Source organism: Rhizopus delemar, genomic scaffold (assembly GCF_000149305.1).
Source record: "Rhizopus delemar RA 99-880 supercont3.1 genomic scaffold, whole genome shotgun sequence".
Classification (NCBI taxonomy): domain Eukaryota; kingdom Fungi; phylum Mucoromycota; class Mucoromycetes; order Mucorales; family Rhizopodaceae; genus Rhizopus; species Rhizopus delemar.
Genome location: NW_027137827.1, coordinates 231,628 through 251,814, shown reverse-complemented (window position 1 = coordinate 251,814; position 20,187 = coordinate 231,628). Strand labels below are relative to the sequence as shown.

The window sequence follows — 20,187 nt, the reverse complement described above, 5'->3', positions numbered from 1 at the left end:
GGATTTGATGACAAAAGAGCTTCAGTCACATTACAATGTGCCTTTATTCATACGCTGGCTTTTTGATCGAATGAGTCAAGAAAGCTTTATTAAAAGAGAAAGGATGGACATTGATGATGATTTGTTTAAAAAATCAATAAAGACGGAATAAAGCAAAGAAAAAAAGTTTTAATATAAGCCATTTACCAGCAATTGCTTTCTACGATGAAACAGGTCCTTTTCAGTAGTAATGATTTCTGCAACATGATCATCTCCTAATGCATTGGCTGGCTTTTTTTGTGCATTGTTCTGAATTTCAATCATCCAATCACCAAGTGTCTTGATTGCCTGCTTAGCTTCAGGAAGAAAGCAGAGCATCTGAAGGAATGCATGGCTTACACCTTCCAAAAACTTTACACGCACACCGTCACCTTGAGGAAAATGTTCATCCAGAGGATGTTCTTGGCGATATTTTAATCTTGCTTGTCGAATACGACCGGCTAAGATTACAGTGTCATCTACGAACGGATCCTTTTCACCACACATCATATATGTTGTAGGAAATTGAGCTAATATATTTTCGGGCGTATGAATAGGTGATAACAAACAATCTGTACCAAAGTCAAGAGGAGCATGAGGACCCAAATATACTAATAAAAATAAAACAAAACAAAAACATGAGCAATTTGCTACAAGTAAAAAAAAAGAGTCTTACAAATAGCCATTGCACGCACCAAATCTGGTGGAATTATTCGGTCGTTAAAGAATGACATACGACTAGTCATTGCTACACGTGAAGAAGCCCAAGCTTCGTAGGTCTTGATTTTATCTTTTATAGGCTCTTCCTTACTTTTACCAAACATTTGCTTCCAACCGCTTTTCTCTGTATCTGGTACAACGCTCAAGGGGCTTGCACGACTCAAGTGATCTTTTGATTGTAAAATTGAACTGAAGGAAGTTGAACGAAACAGGCTCGTCTGAGATTCGGCACGTATAAGTGATAACTGAGCAGGTGGCATCCAACAAGACAATTCAAAGTCAAGTGCAGGATAAACCAAGATGATACCTATAGGCTTGGGAATTTGATGTGTAATTGCTTTCATAGTGACACCACAAACGATATTACCACCTCTATATTTTTAAAGAATTGTAAAAAGCTGAAGCAATAATATCGTTTATAACTTACGCAGAGTCACCAGCAAGAATAATCTTGATCTCGTTTTTACCTGAGAGACCAATAGTTTTACCTTTTGTCTGCAAAATATTCGTATAAAGCTCAAAACATTCCTCAATCGGCCAAGGAAAAGGATATTCAGGTGCTTTTCTATAGTTGATACTGATCACAGGAAGGCTAGTATGTTTAGCCCATGACGTCAATGCATCTTCATGACAAGGAGGTGGCATAGATACAAAACCACCTCCAGGAATACTAAGCAGGATAGTATCTTGGTCAGCATATGTATCCATTGGCCCTGCATAGTATCGATAAATTTCAGTCAAAGGCTTACCATTAGATCGTTTTACATTCATACGATCCCGAAGGACCATACGAGGCTGTATCATGAGTCGGGAGATAGTCCTTAGAATTGGATTGTGATCGGCCTTTTCCCAGGAGTAACGCAACTGCTCAATGGAGATCGTTGCCCTAATCCTTCTCACTTTTTCATCTGCGGCATCTGCAAATACGAGATAATAAAGTGAGATAATAATAGACAGGATTTCACGAAGCCATTTAGGTCTTAGAGGCATAGCAGTAAAGAAACCAGCATCAAGAGCTGTTAATATCCAAGTTGCACGATAAAAGTTGCGATTGTACTACACGAGTTTATATATATGCTGCTGCTTAATAATATCTATTTTATGATTTACCGATCTTGCTAATGGATTAGGAGCTAGTTAGGATATAAAGCTTAGATTGACCGTTATCATAAACAAAAATAAGTATTATACCATTGAGGTTAGCGAGTAAGAAGATGTTTCGAATAAAATATTGAATTAAATAAGTAGCTAACGCAATTCTCCAAGGTGATCCGCCCACTATATTGTTTGTTTTTAATTCTTTGTTTTAATGTGGAATAGACGCTACTGACTACCTGATTTTTGGTTTATATTTTGTATAATATTTGGCAACTGTCTTGTTCTGCCCTTTAAAATGATATACCAGCTATAGTTATCTTTAATATCTCTTGCTATAATATTATTTCATTAATTACCCTATAACCAAAGTAATCAATACTTGAGTTCTTTTCCAACTAGGCGACGGTTTTCCTATTATGTGATCTAACATATCTAAATAAATAAATAAAAAAGAGAAAGAAATAAAACAAAAAATGGCAGTCTTTCATATACCAGCTTTTCGATGATCACATGCGTACTACGACGTACACGGTCGGGCATTGATTAAATATTACTACCGCGTTTTGGTGGCTTTCTATTGCACTTTTTTTTTTTTGTGCACAAAAATGTCAAAAAGACTTGCATCGGAAGAGCCTTATGTTTCAAATAAAACACTTAAACTTGATTTAAGCAGAAGCCAAATAAACTCACTCGTATTAGGAAGGCTTAATGGCAAAGAATTACCCAACAAGCTTCATGGTCTTCATGATCAATACAATAAGCTATACTCCTTACTTAAACAGACAGTATCTTCAGGAGAAAGCAATTCTTGCTTATTATTTGGAAATAGAGGAACAGGAAAAACTGCTCTTGTCCAAACTGCACTGAGAGATCTTCGAAAAATATACCCTGATTTTTGTATTGTCAAATTAAATGGATTAACAGAAACAACCGATCGATTAGCTCTCAGTGAAATCTCCCGACAGTTAATCACTGAACAAACAGAGCAAGGCCAACGTTCATTTGTACATTTCACTCATAACCAATATCAAAGTGCTTTGCTAATTTCATTCTTTGTATAGACTTCTTTTGCCGAATCACTTGATTATTTATTATCACTCCTCAAATCAGGCAACAAATCATCACTTCCCGTTGTATTCATCCTTGACGAATTCGATTTGTTTGCACAGCAACCTAAACAGACTTTGTTATACAACTTGTTTGATGCGGCTCAAAGTGCACAGAACCCTATGGCAGTTATTGGCCTGACCTGTCGACTGGATGCACTGGATTTATTAGAAAAGCGCGTCAAATCAAGATTTTCACATCGACAAATTTATCTATTTTCTACAACAAACTTTGATGGATTTATGGAGATGGCTAAAGATACCTTTATTATTCCTGAACATATTCATGGATATAAAGAATTCAACGCTTCTGTTGAGGAATTATTTAAAACCCCTGTGATGATTGGTATTGTTCGAAAAATATATGATATTTCTAAAGATATTCGTTTATTTCATAAAATTGCAGTAAAAAAAAATGCAGCTTATATGAAGATGTTGTTAATATAATTTATTCTATAGTATTATCCAGCAATAAAGCTATACACTCAACCTCACTTATCAGTAGACGATTTTATAGAATCTAATTTAGCACAGAGAGCAGACGCGAAAACTGAATTACTACAAGGGATTGCTTTGCTAGAACTCATTTTAATTATTAGTATGAAGAAATTGTTAGAAAAGGAAATTAGCACCTTTAATTTTCAAATGGTATATGATGAATATAAAGAATTCATGACACAAACACAGGTGAAAGGGCAAGGATTTGGTATGAGGCTCTACAAACGGGCTGTAGCATTAAAGGTAGAAATTTTTTCTATTTTAATCTGTGAATGAACTTTTGTCTCAATATTTATTAGGCCTTTGAAAATCTTCAATTGTTTGAATTAGTTGCTCCAATTGAAAGCTCAGGCAAATGCCCCAAAGAATATCGCATGGCAAAATTAATGCTAGAAAGAGCTCAAATAACAGAAGCCGTTCTCAAATATAATTGTCCTGCTATCATCAAAAAATGGGGCACTGGTGGTGCATAATACTAAATAAAAAGAAAAAGCACACTTTTTTACTCTATATATACAGATTAATTTAATCTCCATTCGACGATAGAATTATTCAATGGCTCATAGTCCGGACCAGTTGTATCGTCTTGTAAGAGCTTGTTAGCATGCCTCAAGAAATGTGATAAATATTCAATAATACCTGATGTATATATGCCACCTATCAAACCATATGTATTGACAAGATATTCCCATAAAGTTGGAGTAACAATTGAAAATCCTCCTTTGAATGATCCACGCGGTCTTGAAGCAGGATTCAATCGTCCAGGTACATCTGGATCTTCTAAACCATCATTTGTTACTGGGCCTTCACCCAGTTTACCATCACATAAATGTAAAAACCATGAGCACATCCACATTCTATCTACAAAATAGTATTTTTCCCCAATATACACCGAATACCGATCAGCCTGCTCTCTGTATAGTTCTCGTTCTTTCATACATTGGTTTCTTCTTTGCAAGGCCTGTTTGCCTTGCACACTATCATAGGTCAACGTCTGTAATAATAGATCAACATAATGTGCCTCGCTTTTATCTCCTCGCATTTCGCCAAGCTATTGGAATTGTAAATAAGGTCAATGATGACTCCAAGAAAAAAAAGCACTCTTTTTCTTACTAATCTGTTACAAACAAAGCAATATAATTGTAAAACATTCATTCGAATCAGAATACCCTGTCCTTCGACAGATTTGTGAAAAGTGTATGCACAATCTTTGCAACCTAACAATCAACCAAAATTCAATAATCTTGTGCACATCTCTAGCAAGTATACATACGATTTCTAACATTGCCTTTCCAGATATAGAGACACAGCCCTGTGTCTTTGCAGTTCGTTCCACAAGTTGCACAGTTCAAATTTTTAGGAAGCCAATTGAGTACTTGTTGATACTTTGCAGCATAAGGTTTCAATATATTTCCATCAACATGGCCAACATGAGGACATATTTTGCAATCGTTCGGATCTTCTGATTTGCGTTCATACATATCTTTCCAACTTTCTTCGGGCAATTTGTAAGTCACGCCAAAAGTATTGTAAAGCTGCTCTTTCCATACAGCGTCACTGTGAGCAACAATGGCCAATTTATGGCACACTTGAGAAAACACCCTTAAGTCTTTGAGCGACAAATGGCCTGCAATGCAAGTGAGCACTTCATTATTAATATCTGTCAAAAGCATATTGGTGTCAAAGCAACAAAAAAAAAATGTTTTTAGAATTTTTTTTTTTTTTGCAAGTACCGCTTTGAAGATAATGAATGCAATCTCCGGCTTTCGTCATTAATTGCCGCAGTAACTCTAAGCAGACTACAGTTACTTGAAAAGAAAGAAAAAGCAGAGTCATGAAAACTGCATAATTTGTATGATAAAGTATAAGCACACAATATTTATTTTAAAAAATTATAAGCCTAATTCTTTCATATTCTGCTGTAAACCTTGAGTTTACGTAAATGATAGCCCATGCAAAGGATTTCCCAAAATGTATAGCGTTTGAAATTGTGATTGGTTGTCCAAGAGCATTTTTATTTTGCAACAATTTAGCTACTTTTTTTTTCCCTTTGTCATTACACATTCAAGAACTATTGATGTTTTAGTTGAGTTACAACTATATACTGTACAAATAGCAAATTTTTATTAACCCAGTATTTTTGTGAGGAAAATTCATGTAAAATTGAAGTTTATTATTTTGTCAATGAACACATGTATTTACATAAAAGACATCAAGAAATAACAGTATCCCTATGTTGTTTGTAGATATTACAGCTTGACCATTTATAAAAAAATACAAATTATTCGTACATCTTCAAAACACTATATTGGCTTATTGTTCACGCAATCCTCGATCTAGCGGCTAAGTATCTATTTTCTGATATCAGTACTCTTGTGAATAGGAGCATTGTCCATAATAATGTACCTGCTCTTCAATTACTCTTGCTGATACAAATTTATCAACAGCATTGCAATAAAATTGTAATTCTCAGTAACATTTCCCGTCTTGGCATTTCAAAAGTTTGAGCACCGCCTGCTGTTTTTCTCTTCTTCGAAAGAATAGTTGCTCTTGGTCTTTTTCACTTTGTTTATTACAACATAAGGAGAAATAGCATTCAAATAGTTGTTGTTTTGATCTTTGTCTTGGGTAAATATGCAAAAGGAAAGTAACCCCTCTCATTTTTCTATCATGCCACAGAGCGCCTCGTGTTTATTTAGTTTTATTATTTATTGATACATTCATAATTATGTTTAGCCATTAGCTTTGTTTTAATATATTCCATAACAAAGAAAAAGCAATGCTATTTTAATCCTTTGAGAGAATTGATAACCAAAATAAATTACAAATAATAGGACCTTTTTAATAAAAGAAAGATACTTATTCTTTGTACATGTTTATTATTTCTAGTTTGAGAAGCTGCATCTTCATTTCTTTGACTTGATGCAGAATAATAGTGACTTTTTACTATTTGAATTTTAGGTCGAGGCTGATGACTTGAATGCTTGTTTAGATATTCTATACCTTGACCATCTATTAACATGTATTTCTGTTGAGTCCTTTCAATGTCTAATCAAATACTCTGATCAATGATTATCAAAATTGTTTGCTGACGTCTTTTTTCATTTTTTTGTCTCTTAGATGTACAAATCAAAATTGCAAAGTGACTGTGCAAAACATTTCAGGTGCTGAAGGGCTTCGTGAACGTTTATGGAATCGGGATTTAACAGCATATCTAAACATGATTCGAATTATTCGTAACCTTCATTTGAATGGTGAAATACCAGATATGTTTCGACGTGCTGGAGCTGAAAGAAGAGGCACAACTAGAAGAAGAAAAAGATCTGAAGAAAATGAAGAACTATGAGTTTTATCTAGAACCCTGTAATTTCCAACACAGTTATCGCTGTGTTACCCTAGATGCTTGAACTTAAATAATTTGGTACTTTGTTTATTGACATTCAGATGTCACACCTTTTATCGTTGAATGTAGATTTCGAGTTATTGGTAGGTTTTATGTTATTGATATATTATCTATTTCCTACTCATTATCACTGTTATTCTTATTCCATCTTTTGCATCAAATTTTTCTTGTACTTTTGCTCAAAAGTTTTTCCTGCTTCTACGCTAAATTTCTTTTTACTTATGCATCATTTTTTTCTATTTTATTTACACGAATTTTTTCTCAAAAGTATACCAATAATTTTGGAATAAAGTGTATTACGAGCTCTCGGTGCTCTCAAACATCCCTCATCAACTCACTCAGCCTGGACTGTCCGCTGGCCTACTATCTGCCAAATTCTATTCGAACTCGACTACCTCCATCATGGCAAGATCCCTTCGGAAACCCCCTCTCTTGGAAACAAGTTGGTGAACTGGCTCAGCAAGACCTAACCTAGTATCCTATCATACTTTTCCTTTCTCCTCTTCCCTTCTCTGTCTTTTTTCCTTTTTGCCTATCAAAAAGGTTTTTAGCTCTCTACACATTTTTTCGATCTAGCCCAGGCAATTCAATCACAAAAGTGATTATGTGCTCACATGGGTTTTAATTATTTTATTTATATAAATAAAAGTCACTTTAATCGTATTACGAGCTCTCGCCGAGTGCCTATCTCTTTGTTAACAAGAGTTACCAACTTCGCTTGCTATGATAATCAATGTATGATTCCTGTTTTCCTTTGACATTATATTTATCGCTTTGCCTAACTTGCACGAAGTGTATATCGATTTTGAAACCCACACTCTTATATTTTTGTATTGTTACCATTTCATTTGAGTCGTTATACTACTGATATTTTCACGACCACATTAAGAGGAAAACATAGCATTTTAGTAAACAAACTGGTGACATTACCAAGAGCACATCATTTGGGCCCCACCGTTTCCTGCTTGGTAACCTTTGAGGTACTTGCAGTTAATAAGATTAAATAAAAAAGTTAATATTTGAAAGTCTAGTGAATGAGTTTCTATATAACTTTCAATCAAACTAAGTCTTGACACACAATATGGAAACATTAAAGGTGATCCATTGTTTGAAAATGGATTTTATGCTAGTGATGTTTTTGAATTAGCACATCTATCAATAGCTTTTTGGCCTCCACCTACTTTTCTTTGCCACTAAATATTTAATACACTAGAATTCACAAAACCACAAAAAATAGCTTATAATTTTAATGTGAAATTTTCTTGCTGATTTAATACATTGATTGTCATCTTCTTCTTTATTATAATATTCATAAGTAGTATGTGTATATATAGCTAGGTATGGGACAGCGTTTCTGAGAGATAATGAGATTTCTATACACTGGAAGGAAGGGGGTGAGGGTACTGTACGCATTTTCTCATAAATCAAGTATCTTAGCCTAAGCGGCAACTAAATTATATAAAGATAAAGCGACTATTAAAAAAATGTTATTTTTTTATTCATATTTTCATAATGTGTATACCTAGAACCGCAATCGACATAAGTACCCAAGCCAACATTGATCAAGTCAAAACAACACATATTCATTTAAATTGGAATGTTGACTTTAAACAACAAATTATTTATGGAAATGTCGTGTTAAGTATGGTTACTTTGGTTAATGAAGTTGATAAGATTACTTTGGATACACGTTATCTTGACGTTAAGTCCGTGAGCATGGAAGAACAAAGCTTGAAGGTATACTTTATGCCGTGTTTGCTTGAAATTCATTATTTTTTCTTGGATGTAGTTCAGCGTTGCCGAAGCATATGCAGGTCTAGGTTCTGCTTTGACTATTCATTTACCTAAGACTATTACCAAATCGGGTGAAAAGTTTCATATTAAAGTAGATTATGCTACCACTGAAAAATGTACGGCTGTACAGTTTTTACATCCCGAGTAAGTGCTTGAAAAATAATCTTTTGGCACAATCACTCAAATTTTTTTGTTTTAGACAAACACTCGGTAAAAAATATCCATACTTATTTTCACAAAGTGAGCCTGTAAGATAAACTTCATATGTAAACTATACATTTTGGCTAAACATATATAAATAGATTCACGGACGTGCTATGATTCCTTGCCAGGATTCACCATCCGTCAAAGTAACCTACTCAGCTTCTGTCACTTCCCCTCTCCCTGTTGTCATGTCTGCTCTCCAAATCGGTAATGAGGAGGCTAGTCAAGGTTTAACTACATATCATTTTGAGCAGCGCACGACAATCCCTTCCTATTTGATTGCTATTGCTGTAGGTAACTTGGTTGGTCGTGAAATTGGTCCTCGTAGTACAGTCTGGTGCGAACCTGAAATGATAGAAAAGGCTGCTTGGGAATTTTCTGTAGTGTATTTATTTAAATAGAAAACAGAAAAGACTTATAAGCTTCAAAACATAGGACACTGAATCATTCATTGCTGCAGGTGAAGCATTGCTAACACCTTATGAATGGGGCCGTTATGATTTATTGGTTTTACCACCTTCCTTTCCTTATGGTGGCATGGAGGTAAATTTAAAAAGAACTGGAAAGAAGAACATTGAATCTCTTATACTTGCATATTAATGTACAGAACCCATGTCTTACCTTTGTTACACCTACTTTACTGGCTGGAGACAAGAGCGCCGTAAATGTAATTGCTCATGAAATTGCTCACAGCTGGATGGGCAACTTAGTTACGACTAATTCTTGGGTAAAGCATTGGGAGAATATAAAACATAGGAAAGATTATTGATCTATTATATTAGAAACACTATTGGCTGAATGAAGGCTGGACTGTATTCGTTGAACGTAAAATCCTTGGCCATCTTTACGGAGAGGCTACTAGACAATTTGAAGCTCTGAGCGGTAAGTTCTTTTTACTTCATGTAAACAAAGCCAAATGATTTAGTATATTTTTCTTTCAAAAAGGCCTTAAATCACTACAGGAAGATGTTGACTTATATGGTAGCAATTCTCCAAAAACTGTACTAAATCCTGATCTTAGCGGAGGCGCTGATCCTGATGACTTTTTCTCTGAAGTTCCCTATGGTAAGTTTCGTAGTACGAATACGCTTTGGGCTCACATTTTGTTTTTCAGAAAAAGGATTCAACTTTTTATACCATATTGAAAAGGTAGTAGGTGGACCCTCTATCTTTGAGCCCTTTATGAAAGCCTATGTAGAAAATTTTGCATCAACTTCTATTTCAACTGAAGACTGGAAAGACTTTCTATTCCATTTTATGGGCAAAGTTCACGGTTCTTCGATGATTGAAAAGCTTAATACCATTGACTTTGATACATGGATTAATAAACCTGGTATGCCTCCGGTGGACAATGAATTTGATAGAACGCTTGCTAACGCCTGTATTAATCTTGCTATCCGTTGGGATAAGGCTCGTGATCAACAAGATTTAAGTCAATTCACATCAAAAGATGTGGAAAACTTTTCTGCTAGTCAAAAAATTGTGTTCTTGGAGCGTTTAACAGACTGCAAACCTCTACCCCACCATCTTATAAGCAAGATGGATGATGTTTATCGCCTTACCCCAAATCGCAATGCCGACTTGCGCCTTCGTTGGCAACAAGTCTGTTTGATGGCAGATTATGAACCTATTTATTCTGAAGTTGTCAAATTCGTCACAGAACAAGGTCGGATGAAGTTTGTTCGTCCTCTTTATCGACTTTTGCATCAGGCCAAGAACGGAGCACAGTTGGCTGTTGATACTTACTTGAAAAACAAATCATTCTATCATCCCATTGCTGCACAATTGATTGAGAAGGATATTGGGCTTACAAAGTCCTAAACAAAGTCTCTCAATTACGCACCCGTAAGAAAAAAATAAAGATCAAGTAGAATTGATTGACAATTTTGAAAATAAAGTGTACTGTAAAAATACTTCTATTTGCTACTCTTTTGCTTTGTTTAACCGAAAATACCGATACCCATTTCCTATACAAATGATGACAATTAGCTGATATTTTTGTTGCTGTCATAATATAAACATATATCATCAGATTTTTTCTTTTCTTCTTTGGCTTTAGCAGCAGAATCGACAGCGGAGACAGCGGAGACATTAGCACTAGCAGCAGCGACAATACCACCAGTAGGAGCAGAAACTATCTTTTCCTTACCTTCATCAATAAGCTATTTTGTTAACAGTAAATTGCTTGTTGTAAGCATAAATTAAAATGTATCTTATTGTCTTTTTACTTCATCCACATTCTTACCTTGAGGGAAGAGATTAAGGAGGTTAAACGCTCTTCTTCGACTTCAATACCGATGGAAGCAATAAGTAACTTGATATCATCAGCAATAGTAGCGGCCTTGCCACCAGCGATGAGGGGAAGATAGGAAGCGAAATAATTCATTATCTCGATCGATAGAATAAGTAATTGAGAGAGTCCACCCAAGCTACTAAAAGCTTAATACAAAATTCGTTCATGTTCCTAATCCAACCTTGGTTACTGGATCCAAAAGCTGCAGCAGCCGATGCATTTTCGCAGCATTGGCCCAAGAAAGGGCTGCATTTCCACCCATCTTATGAACTAACCTCGAGAATCCTACAATATTTCTAAGAATAAAAAGTATGGGAAGCAGGGTTGATGACATCCTTAAGGACAACAGAGTATTGGTATCCTATTGCTATAAATGACCAATCAATCTCCAGTTGTGATGAGGCTAAAGGAACACTGAATATTAGTCACCTAAAATCTATTCAGCAAAGGCAATATAAGATGGGCTTAGAGGCAGACTTTTTTTTTTTCACAAACTATCAAATCGGAAGGAGAACTTCTCATGTTTATAACCTTGTATGGCCAATATAGATAAAGTAGTGTATTTCTTAGGAATCGAAACTCAACCCTTTGATCTATGAGCCAGAACTACTCTTACTGTTTTTTATTTCTCATCATCAATACTCCATTCAACAATTGAAAGTGTGTCGTGTAGTGATGGCTTCAGTATTTCGAATACTTCATCCAAACCACCTGCCAATATTTTGATTCAAGATTTTTCCAAGCCAAGCATAAAACGGTGCTTCAAACCCCAAAGCAAATATAAAAAGAGACTTGCGGCCTCTTTATTTTTACTAAATACTTTGAGGGCAGTTTTAATGACACGGATTCGTCTAGTTCACAACAGCTATTATATATACTAGCCAAACCATCATATGCAGTAACTTCAATGCAAGAATGGGAGTTCATACTAGAGATCAAAGCTCAAACCTTAATTAACTAGATGCAAAACTGGATTCAACGAAACAATCTAATTTTGTGGAATTCAAGGCTATTCTATGGTCAACTTACTTATATGACATGTCAGGACAGCAGCATAATAGACTACTTTTTTGAACAGCAATGAATTGAAACCCATTACTTGATAATAAGAATCAGCCTGTATTTGGATTTTAATCACAAACTGATCACTTTACCCTTCAATCTGTTGGAAATCTCATAAACAAACGAACCACTTGGAGATTCAATAGACTAAACAACAAGAGCTCAAAGCAATACATAAAGAAATTTGAAGTGACTACAAATATATATTGTACAATCATACAACAACTGTTGCTCAACTACGAGATCATCAAACATCAATTGTATATATTGAACAGTTCATCAGGCAAGCTTGTCAAGCAACTTAGCATTCCTTGACCATAAGTTATAAATGTCAGTCATAATTAGTAAAATCATTGAAGGGCTTCTGGAAAGAAGTAATTAAAAGCAAATTTTAAAAAACAGCAAACACCAACGATAAGAAACTATTTGAATTCGATAGTTTCATAGCATTAGACCAACATAGCTTGAAAGCGATTTTAAACAAAAGAATATGGGATCAATATGTATTACCAGTCGTCATCTAATATTAGCGCTTATCTTGCCAAATCGCGTACTTATTCATATACTGCTATTATCCATTGTAAATTGTCATTTTATAAGAGAGTATCTAAGATCATACTATGCATCTTTGTAATCCCCATAATTTTCTATCAGATCATGCAGATATACAAAGTACCTATATAAAGAATAGCTTATATACAAATGTCTGAATACAATACCTCAGTGATACATTAAAGGTACGTGATCATGATACAAAACTAAATCTTCTCTTCATCCATGCAGCCCAGAGTCTAAATATTAAATTAAAATATTTATGCTTTAACAAAGAGCCGGTTAAGGAAGTAAATATTATATGAAGTAAGCAAAGTACCAGCGGGATCTGTGCTATTGTCTCATTAAGCATGTGATACAATAGTAGAAAAAAAACTTTGATGCGTCCATATTTGTTACAGATTTAAATTAAACCAAATCTTTATATATTAGCTTTTAATCAACCTATTTGTGTACAAAACTACTGTTTTGGCTTACAAGTAAGCGAGAATAGGGATTTTGATGTTAATCTATAGCAACGTACTAGACCTAAACTTGAATATTTCATTAAAAAAATCAAGTTATAAAACATACCATTATCTTAAAAGCCCTTCACTTTATCAACTTTAAATCTTTATTAACTCTTAAGATACAAATTTCTTGAACAGGTAGACATTTAAACTTTACGAAAGAAACTAATTTAATAAAAGCAGTGCTCAAAGCCTCTTTCAATTGAAATTAGATAAATACTACAAGTGTATGCAAATGCATTAATGCTACTAATGACTTTTATTTATATTCTTATGCGTATCCTGAAACAATAGGCACAAACAAAAGTGTATAAAACAGAAAATAAGAATTTTGAAATTCTATTGTTTATAGATCAGACTGGAGCAATTCTGTGAAACATGAATATACTCTTTTCTTTTATCTTCTGGACTGAATAAAAGGTATAGTAACACTTACACTCAGTCTGGACTCATATGATCATACATGTATATATAAGAAATAATCATCGTCTCTTTCTTCTTTTCTCTTAATTCATTTGAAATGTCAACAGTGATCAAGCCATCCAGTTTCAACAGATCTTCTCCGATCATATTTCCATCTTCTTCACCTACTCCTAAATTATATGCCACTCTTTCAAAAAAGATCCCAGAAGTAGAACCATGGCAAGATGCTACATTAGACTTCTGCCAAAGTCCAAATCTATTTGGCTATGAAGACAGCATATTAAAAATGAGGGAAAGATACCATTTGTCAAGCACTGATTCGCCCTTATCTATGGTTAGTGATATTCAATTGGAAGAATCAGATCATTTATTAAATGAAGAAGTCCCAACTTCTTCTGTTATCCTATCGAAATCTCCTATAAAAAGTATTGAATTACATCAAGCGGCTTCATTGCCATCATCTGATGAAGAAAATGTTTACAAACAAGCTTCAATTGAATGCCCAACGACTATAAAGACAACAAAACATTTTATTGATTTTCCTGATGCAATTGAATTAAAGAATAGAAGATTTGGTAGCTTTAAGAAAGTTATCATATCAAAGATGAAGAAAGCTACAATAGGCATTTAAAGAAATTGTGTATAAACAAGAATAAATATGCTTTGAAAGCAATTTCTTAGTGAAATTTGTTCCTCTTTGAGTTAGGTGTTTCTTCCCAGTCTGCAAAGTCTTCGAAATCACTTTCTTCATCATCATCGTGATCAGCTATTGTAAAACCGTCTGTTGGCTGCTTATGCTGTTGACTATTGAAGTGTGATTCTTCTTCAGAATCTTCCGCTTCAAATATAGTAGGAGTTTCAACTACCAATTCGTCACTGTGCACAATATATTAGTTATGCGCACATCTCATTTCAAAATGAAAAAGCAGTTACTTACAGTTCGTTTGTTTCATCTTGGTCTCCTAAGCGTAAATTCTTCTTCTTTCCATGAATAGCCTTGTGTTTAAACAAATTCATGACAGAAGCTACAATACCTGGCTTTCGAACTCCTTCGCGTTCCTGTCTTGGAGCGCCACCAAATTCTTCGGTAGGAGACAGTTTTCTTCTTCTGGTGCACCAACAGCAACAAAGCAAAAGAGCAAAAAGTGAGATAATTGCCAGAACACCGGTACCCCAATTATAATACATGGACCATTTTTCAGTGTTCGACTCTTGTTCACTATTCACTTCTTCATTTGATTTGTCTGTATCCTCATGTGATTTTTCATCTTCTTGGATCGTATCTTCATGAGTTTTTTTACCTTGTTCTATTTCATCCTCTTGTTCAGAATCACCTACTTTACTATGCTTTCCTTTGACTTTGCTATGACCAACTCCCATAAATCGGTTCATCATATCAAGAGACTCGATGGGTTTATCATATGGAACCATATGACTTCCATCTTTAATAATCACATAGGTCAGGTTACGATCCTGGGTATAGTACCCTGTTATTTTGCCCTCTATTTCCCAAGTCTCTTTTATAGTTCCTTTCTATTGTTTTTTTTTTTTAATTGTAAAATAACCCACCATTTGTTTAATATTCATTCTATTGCATTTACCTTAAATCCTTTAGAGCCACTCCATGTCATATTGCCAATTAAATATTCTATACCCAAGCTATTACATATTAAATCGTATTCACCACTAAGAATATAAATGTAAGAGCTTCTGTATACCATTTTTAAACAACTCCTTACCTGTAAAGCAACACAGGAATTTCTTCTAATATATCAGGCAAAAGCTAGTCAAAGTTAGCAACAGGTTTATATTATTATTATTGTATTTACTTGATCCGCAGGAGGACTCTTATCCCCATTTAAAGCCGAAGATACAAGTGAAGTACACTCTTTCCAACCTAAAGCTTGCTTCTCTGCATGAATTGCTCTTTTTACTTCTTTAAGCTAGATTGAGGTTATTTGTTGTTTTTTAAAAGAGATTGTTATTGCTTACTCTCAAATAGTTTGTCACATCTGACAACTCATATGGCCAAGATAATCCGCATTCAGGATAAGGTTCATCCTTCATGCGAATATCATAAACATTCATACAAACCATTTTGCCCTCCTTATTTCTAAGCTTAAAAGTTAGTTCTCTTTACCTCTTTCCTTGTTTATATTTACTCTTGAGTATTGCTGTCTGTTATGTCTGTTAATACCCTTTCACAGGAACTGACATGGATTGTTTCTTCCTTTTCTATATCTTCCTGACATTGTTTAAAATGACCATCCATAATGCCCTAGAGTAGCAATTTATTTCAGTGTTTATAAAATTAAAATATTACTTACTTGGCGATCTTTTTCTATAAGTCCTTTTTGCATGCTAAAATCATAATAAGCGCTATACTTGTTTATTTTTCGATTAAACAAGAATTCACTGTATATACTCTTTTTCTTAATGTTACCTGATGTTTAGGTGATATCCAGCCATTTCCAATAGCAATTCCTTTTATATTATACTGCCTTTTCCCCTTGTTTATATCCAGCAGACGAGATGCAAAATAAGGTATATATGATCCAGCAAAGCTTTCTCCAGCAATATATAAAGATTGTTGACGTAATTTTGGAAATATCGTAAAGAGTTTGTCCACAAATTCAACAAATTCATCTGTGATCTGTGTCATATTATGCATATAACTACTTGTGTCTGCGAAACTGAAACCAGTTCCGACAGGTTGATCCACTGTAAAGAGTACACATAAGCTACCGCCAAAGAAAGATAAAGCCAGTTCTTTTCTCCCTTACCATATACATTAGTTGCATAGTTTTGCCATCCACCCTCATTAATTTCCAACGATAAATCTTTCTTTACTCTAAAAGGACCGTTTTCCAAGAATAGGCCATCCATACTAAATTGGGCTAAGCAATTCTATTTTTTATTTTTTATTTTTATTTCACCTTGAGCAGCCAGGTCCACCATTCAACCATATTATCTATATTTCTCCCCTCTATTATTAGTTTTTTTTTTTCTTTTTCTTTTGTATGTGTCGTTCTACGTACGAGATTTTCAGGATCTGTCTTTTGTTCTTGTTCTAGCATCCAAAAGAATATATTGGAGTTAGTTTCTTTTGATAGTTCAATATGCCTTTGTATATACATATTAGAGGCTACATAAACATTAGAGCGCTTTTTTTTTTCTTTACCCAGCGTATTGTGAAAACCCGAGAGTTGTAATATCGATTCCGGGTAATGAGGTTATTTTGTAATCTGCCGCTATGTTGCAATAAATGAGTAAATAAGCAGTGGTGCATCTATTAAAGTAATCGCTTACCATTTTGGCATATAACTCCAATTGCTGTCAGAGATGCAACAAGTAACCTTCTCATTAGATCTTGATAAACAAAAAAAGTCGAAAACAGAATAACAGAAGACATCAAATTTGTATCTCGTTTTCTAAGCCCCGATCATGCCGTTAAACAATGATAAACGGTGATGCATATTGAATTTATTTCCCCATGTGAGTAAAGGAAAAGCCTACTTAATGAATGTCGCTTTGCTTTCTCGCTGGATCTACCATCGAATTAATATAACATTCTATATTAATGATTTTCTATCTTTAGCCTCAATAGTGATTCCAGGTACACACCGAAAAGCTTTTTAGTCTACAAATTATTTATCCATTTTTGTATTGCCGTTAAAGTGAAGACTACACATTGCCTAATAAGTAGAATAAATCATGTTGAACAAGGCAAGAAGATTTGAATTTTATGTATTAAACACGGCTGTTTTTATTATAGCCCAATGCTTGAGAATACAATACTAAAATGATAATTTTCCCAACTTGTCCACTAGGGCTACATTTTTTCCGTATAGTATAAGTGATTCCTCTTTTAGTGTCATATTCTTTTGATACAGGATTTCAAGATTGCTATGCATCTGCACTTGCTTCAGCCTATGCTCCAATAATAACTGTTGTATTCTCTTTTCGTATTCTTCGCTAATCTTTTGTCTTTCGATATTCATTTCCGTTTTATGTCTTTCTTTCATATGATCTAATTCTTCCTGTAAATCCACTATTTTCCATGACAATTCTCTAATTTCTTTGTACACATTTACCAGGCTAATGTCGTGCTTTTTTTGGAATTCTTTTAATTGCGCCTGTTTCCACATTCCTTGTTCTTTTTCTACAGTTTGCATAAACTCTTGATGGATACACAGCTTATTTCTTTTTGAAAGCTCTTGCTTGAATTTATCTTGTAAATCTGTCATACAATCATTCAAATCGGCCAGCTGTTGGTGATGATACTTTTCTAATTGATACACTCTAGCCCTTTGAATTACACCATCTGATTTAGCTGCTTTGAGGGCCATCTGAAGTGCATACGTATCTATCTCATCAACACCAGAACATTCAGAAAGCTCTAGTAATTCTATTTTTCTCTTAAGCTGTTCATTTGAGAGCTGCAGCTTTGATATCTCTTGCCTCATATTCTTCACTAACACCTGATTAGCTTCTTCGGTAGCTTTTAATCCTTCTCTCACGCTTGTTAAAGCCAGGGCTTGCCTTTTACATTCGCGATCTAAATCTGTAGCTTGCCGCTCTGCCTCATTCAGTAATAGTCGAACAGCTTCCATCTCTCCATCTTGTTCTTCGTTTTCGCGGCTTCTGTGGATGGCTTCTAGACCTGCTTTAAGCCTTGCTGCTTGGTTTTTAAAACGTGATTTTTGCTGTCTTGTATCCTCTATTTCTTCCATCATGTTTTCCATTTCTCTCCTCACAATTTCCACCGTCAATTCAAATTCATCTCTTTCCTCTTTACAGGTTGATAGCATGTCTTCCAAACTTTTCACTTGGGCCGCGTATGTGCTGCGACATTTTACCAGTTTCCTTTGGCAATGAGCATGGCTCATTTTGTCTTGTTTTTGCTTCTTTAAAATGAATGACATATCTGTTTCCAGCATTTTGTTTTTTATCAAACTTTTCTGCAACGCGTCCAGCAGCCGTTGTACTCTACTTTGTTCCCTCATCATCTTTTCATGTTCTTTCAGTGCCGTTTTGTAATTTTGTACCTCCCATGCCTGAATTCCCTCCAATATCTCTTGACAAATTTCGCTATGTGGATCATTGCTGTGGTCATAAATGAACGATTTTAATCGAAACAAGAAGATAGGGGTCACATCTTCACCTTCATTATCGTCGACTACTGGCTGGTCTCGATCATCAAATAAACTCGGCAGTTCACTACCCGTCAAGCTTTGCCAAATGTCCTTTGACTGGCTCACTCCTTTTTCGTGCGATGATAAGAATTGATCGATATGCTTACTGAGTTGTACAAAAATAGACTTGTCTTGTTTTTGCTTTAAAATAATCAGTTGACTTTCTAAATCCATCTCTCGTTTCACGTATTGCTGAATCTCGCTTTCTAATATCTGTACTCTCTTTTCTAGTCCATCAATGACTTGATATAATGATGCTTTTGTGGATGAGCAACGGCGTATCAGCGTGGGTGTATTTAGTATGGTATCTGCTTCACTAAGAGAATCGTCTGTTATGATATCAATCTCCATATTAATTTTATCTATTCAAATATAACAAACAAAAAAGAAGAAAAAGCAAAATCAGAAAAGTGAGGGAGAAATAATTAAGATCCTTTTTATTTATCTGCGTATGCAATTGTTTCCCCTTCCTCCCCTTAATCTATAACTTTACATTGAAGGCCACTAAAAAAGGACGCTTAAAATTTTTTCAATATCTATAAAATCTTTCAGTAATAGTAAGATTCTGTTTTCTAGTAAACATTTCCATTATATTGCAACCATATTCAAACAATGACAAAACCTGTTTTTAATAACCATTCCATTTGCAGCAGGTAAAACTTCCTTTTCAGGACAATTGATAGCTATAAGTTCCTGACCTAATGGTTCCCTGGGCAGTGAGTCTGTGTAACATTGCGGGTTCATTTTATAATAAAAGCTCATGCCAGGGAACTGAGAGAAAATTTGTTCTATTCATGTAAAATTATTTTACTATGGTTTGGCCTTTTTGTAGTCTAAAAAGGAATTAGCCCATTTTTACTATTGTCCCCTTTCAATGACTTCAATGGCTTTCATTCTAAAGTCTACAAGACGTACTTTTATAAGGAATAACTTTCATAAATGTCAGGGTTTAGTTGTTAACATGGCTTCTACTGTAATGCAGACATAATATAATGATTGATCCCTTCATTAGAAAATAAAGCTTAAAGGGTTTATTGACAAATTATAAATAGCCTAATCAGGTTTATGCAAAGGAATACGGAGACAAGTTTATTACCGAGCCGAGACCTTGTTTAGTAGGCATTTTGGTCATAAAGAACGTGAAAAAAAAAAACCTAGTAAATAGTTTCATTGTTGCATAGACAAATACATTTATTAAAACAGGGGGGTATAAAGCTTATAGCTGTTCCTTTTTGCTAAGGTATAGATATAAGATAAACAGTGAAGAAAATAAAGTTACATTAGAATCTACAAGTCAATATACAAGAGATGT

General features: G+C 34.6%; 9 protein-coding genes across 9 annotated transcripts; 3 read left to right on the top strand and 6 right to left on the bottom strand.

Annotated features, from left to right (window-relative positions):
* Positions 1 to 168: 168 nt before the first annotated feature.
* RO3G_00099 (uncharacterized protein) lies at positions 169 to 1,932 on the bottom strand (the record flags this gene model as incomplete). The annotated part of the gene is made up of 4 exons (XM_067654690.1): positions 169 to 629; positions 695 to 1,110; positions 1,166 to 1,794; positions 1,930 to 1,932. The coding sequence occupies 4 exons, from the start codon at positions 1,930 to 1,932 to the stop codon at positions 169 to 171; spliced, it is 1,509 nt and encodes a 502-aa protein (XP_067510791.1).
* Positions 1,933 to 2,441: 509 nt separating this feature from the next.
* On the top strand, positions 2,442 to 3,913 carry RO3G_00098 (uncharacterized protein; the record flags this gene model as incomplete). The annotated part of the gene is made up of 4 exons (XM_067654689.1): positions 2,442 to 2,840; positions 2,898 to 3,347; positions 3,402 to 3,683; positions 3,740 to 3,913. 4 exons carry the CDS (start codon positions 2,442 to 2,444, stop codon positions 3,911 to 3,913), a joined length of 1,305 nt encoding a protein of 434 aa, XP_067510790.1.
* Positions 3,914 to 4,696: 783 nt separating this feature from the next.
* Positions 4,697 to 5,113, bottom strand: RO3G_00097 (uncharacterized protein; the record flags this gene model as incomplete). Its single annotated transcript, XM_067654688.1, has 1 exon — positions 4,697 to 5,113. The coding sequence occupies one exon, from the start codon at positions 5,111 to 5,113 to the stop codon at positions 4,697 to 4,699; it is 417 nt and encodes a 138-aa protein (XP_067510789.1).
* Positions 5,114 to 7,220: 2,107 nt separating this feature from the next.
* Positions 7,221 to 7,686, bottom strand: RO3G_00096 (uncharacterized protein; the record flags this gene model as incomplete). Its single annotated transcript, XM_067654687.1, has 3 exons — positions 7,221 to 7,322; positions 7,511 to 7,564; positions 7,684 to 7,686. The coding sequence occupies 3 exons, from the start codon at positions 7,684 to 7,686 to the stop codon at positions 7,221 to 7,223; spliced, it is 159 nt and encodes a 52-aa protein (XP_067510788.1).
* Positions 7,687 to 8,487: 801 nt separating this feature from the next.
* Positions 8,488 to 10,662, top strand: RO3G_00095 (uncharacterized protein; the record flags this gene model as incomplete). Its single annotated transcript, XM_067654686.1, has 9 exons — positions 8,488 to 8,580; positions 8,633 to 8,781; positions 8,837 to 8,885; positions 8,940 to 9,131; positions 9,277 to 9,384; positions 9,449 to 9,568; positions 9,624 to 9,723; positions 9,787 to 9,906; positions 9,956 to 10,662. The coding sequence occupies 9 exons, from the start codon at positions 8,488 to 8,490 to the stop codon at positions 10,660 to 10,662; spliced, it is 1,638 nt and encodes a 545-aa protein (XP_067510787.1).
* A 403-nt stretch (positions 10,663 to 11,065) lies between these two features.
* On the bottom strand, positions 11,066 to 11,227 carry RO3G_00094 (uncharacterized protein; the record flags this gene model as incomplete). Its single annotated transcript, XM_067654685.1, has 1 exon — positions 11,066 to 11,227. One exon carries the CDS (start codon positions 11,225 to 11,227, stop codon positions 11,066 to 11,068), a length of 162 nt encoding a protein of 53 aa, XP_067510786.1.
* Positions 11,228 to 13,777: 2,550 nt separating this feature from the next.
* RO3G_00093 (uncharacterized protein) lies at positions 13,778 to 14,217 on the top strand (the record flags this gene model as incomplete). The annotated part of the gene is made up of 2 exons (XM_067654684.1): positions 13,778 to 14,105; positions 14,198 to 14,217. The coding sequence occupies 2 exons, from the start codon at positions 13,778 to 13,780 to the stop codon at positions 14,215 to 14,217; spliced, it is 348 nt and encodes a 115-aa protein (XP_067510785.1).
* Positions 14,218 to 14,357: 140 nt separating this feature from the next.
* On the bottom strand, positions 14,358 to 15,777 carry RO3G_00092 (uncharacterized protein; the record flags this gene model as incomplete). Its single annotated transcript, XM_067654683.1, has 6 exons — positions 14,358 to 14,556; positions 14,618 to 15,153; positions 15,282 to 15,366; positions 15,420 to 15,463; positions 15,510 to 15,623; positions 15,673 to 15,777. The coding sequence occupies 6 exons, from the start codon at positions 15,775 to 15,777 to the stop codon at positions 14,358 to 14,360; spliced, it is 1,083 nt and encodes a 360-aa protein (XP_067510784.1).
* A 1,700-nt stretch (positions 15,778 to 17,477) lies between these two features.
* Positions 17,478 to 19,226, bottom strand: RO3G_00091 (uncharacterized protein; the record flags this gene model as incomplete). The annotated part of the gene is made up of 3 exons (XM_067654682.1): positions 17,478 to 18,470; positions 18,540 to 18,587; positions 18,729 to 19,226. 3 exons carry the CDS (start codon positions 19,224 to 19,226, stop codon positions 17,478 to 17,480), a joined length of 1,539 nt encoding a protein of 512 aa, XP_067510783.1.
* Between the last annotated feature and the right edge of the window lie 961 nt (positions 19,227 to 20,187).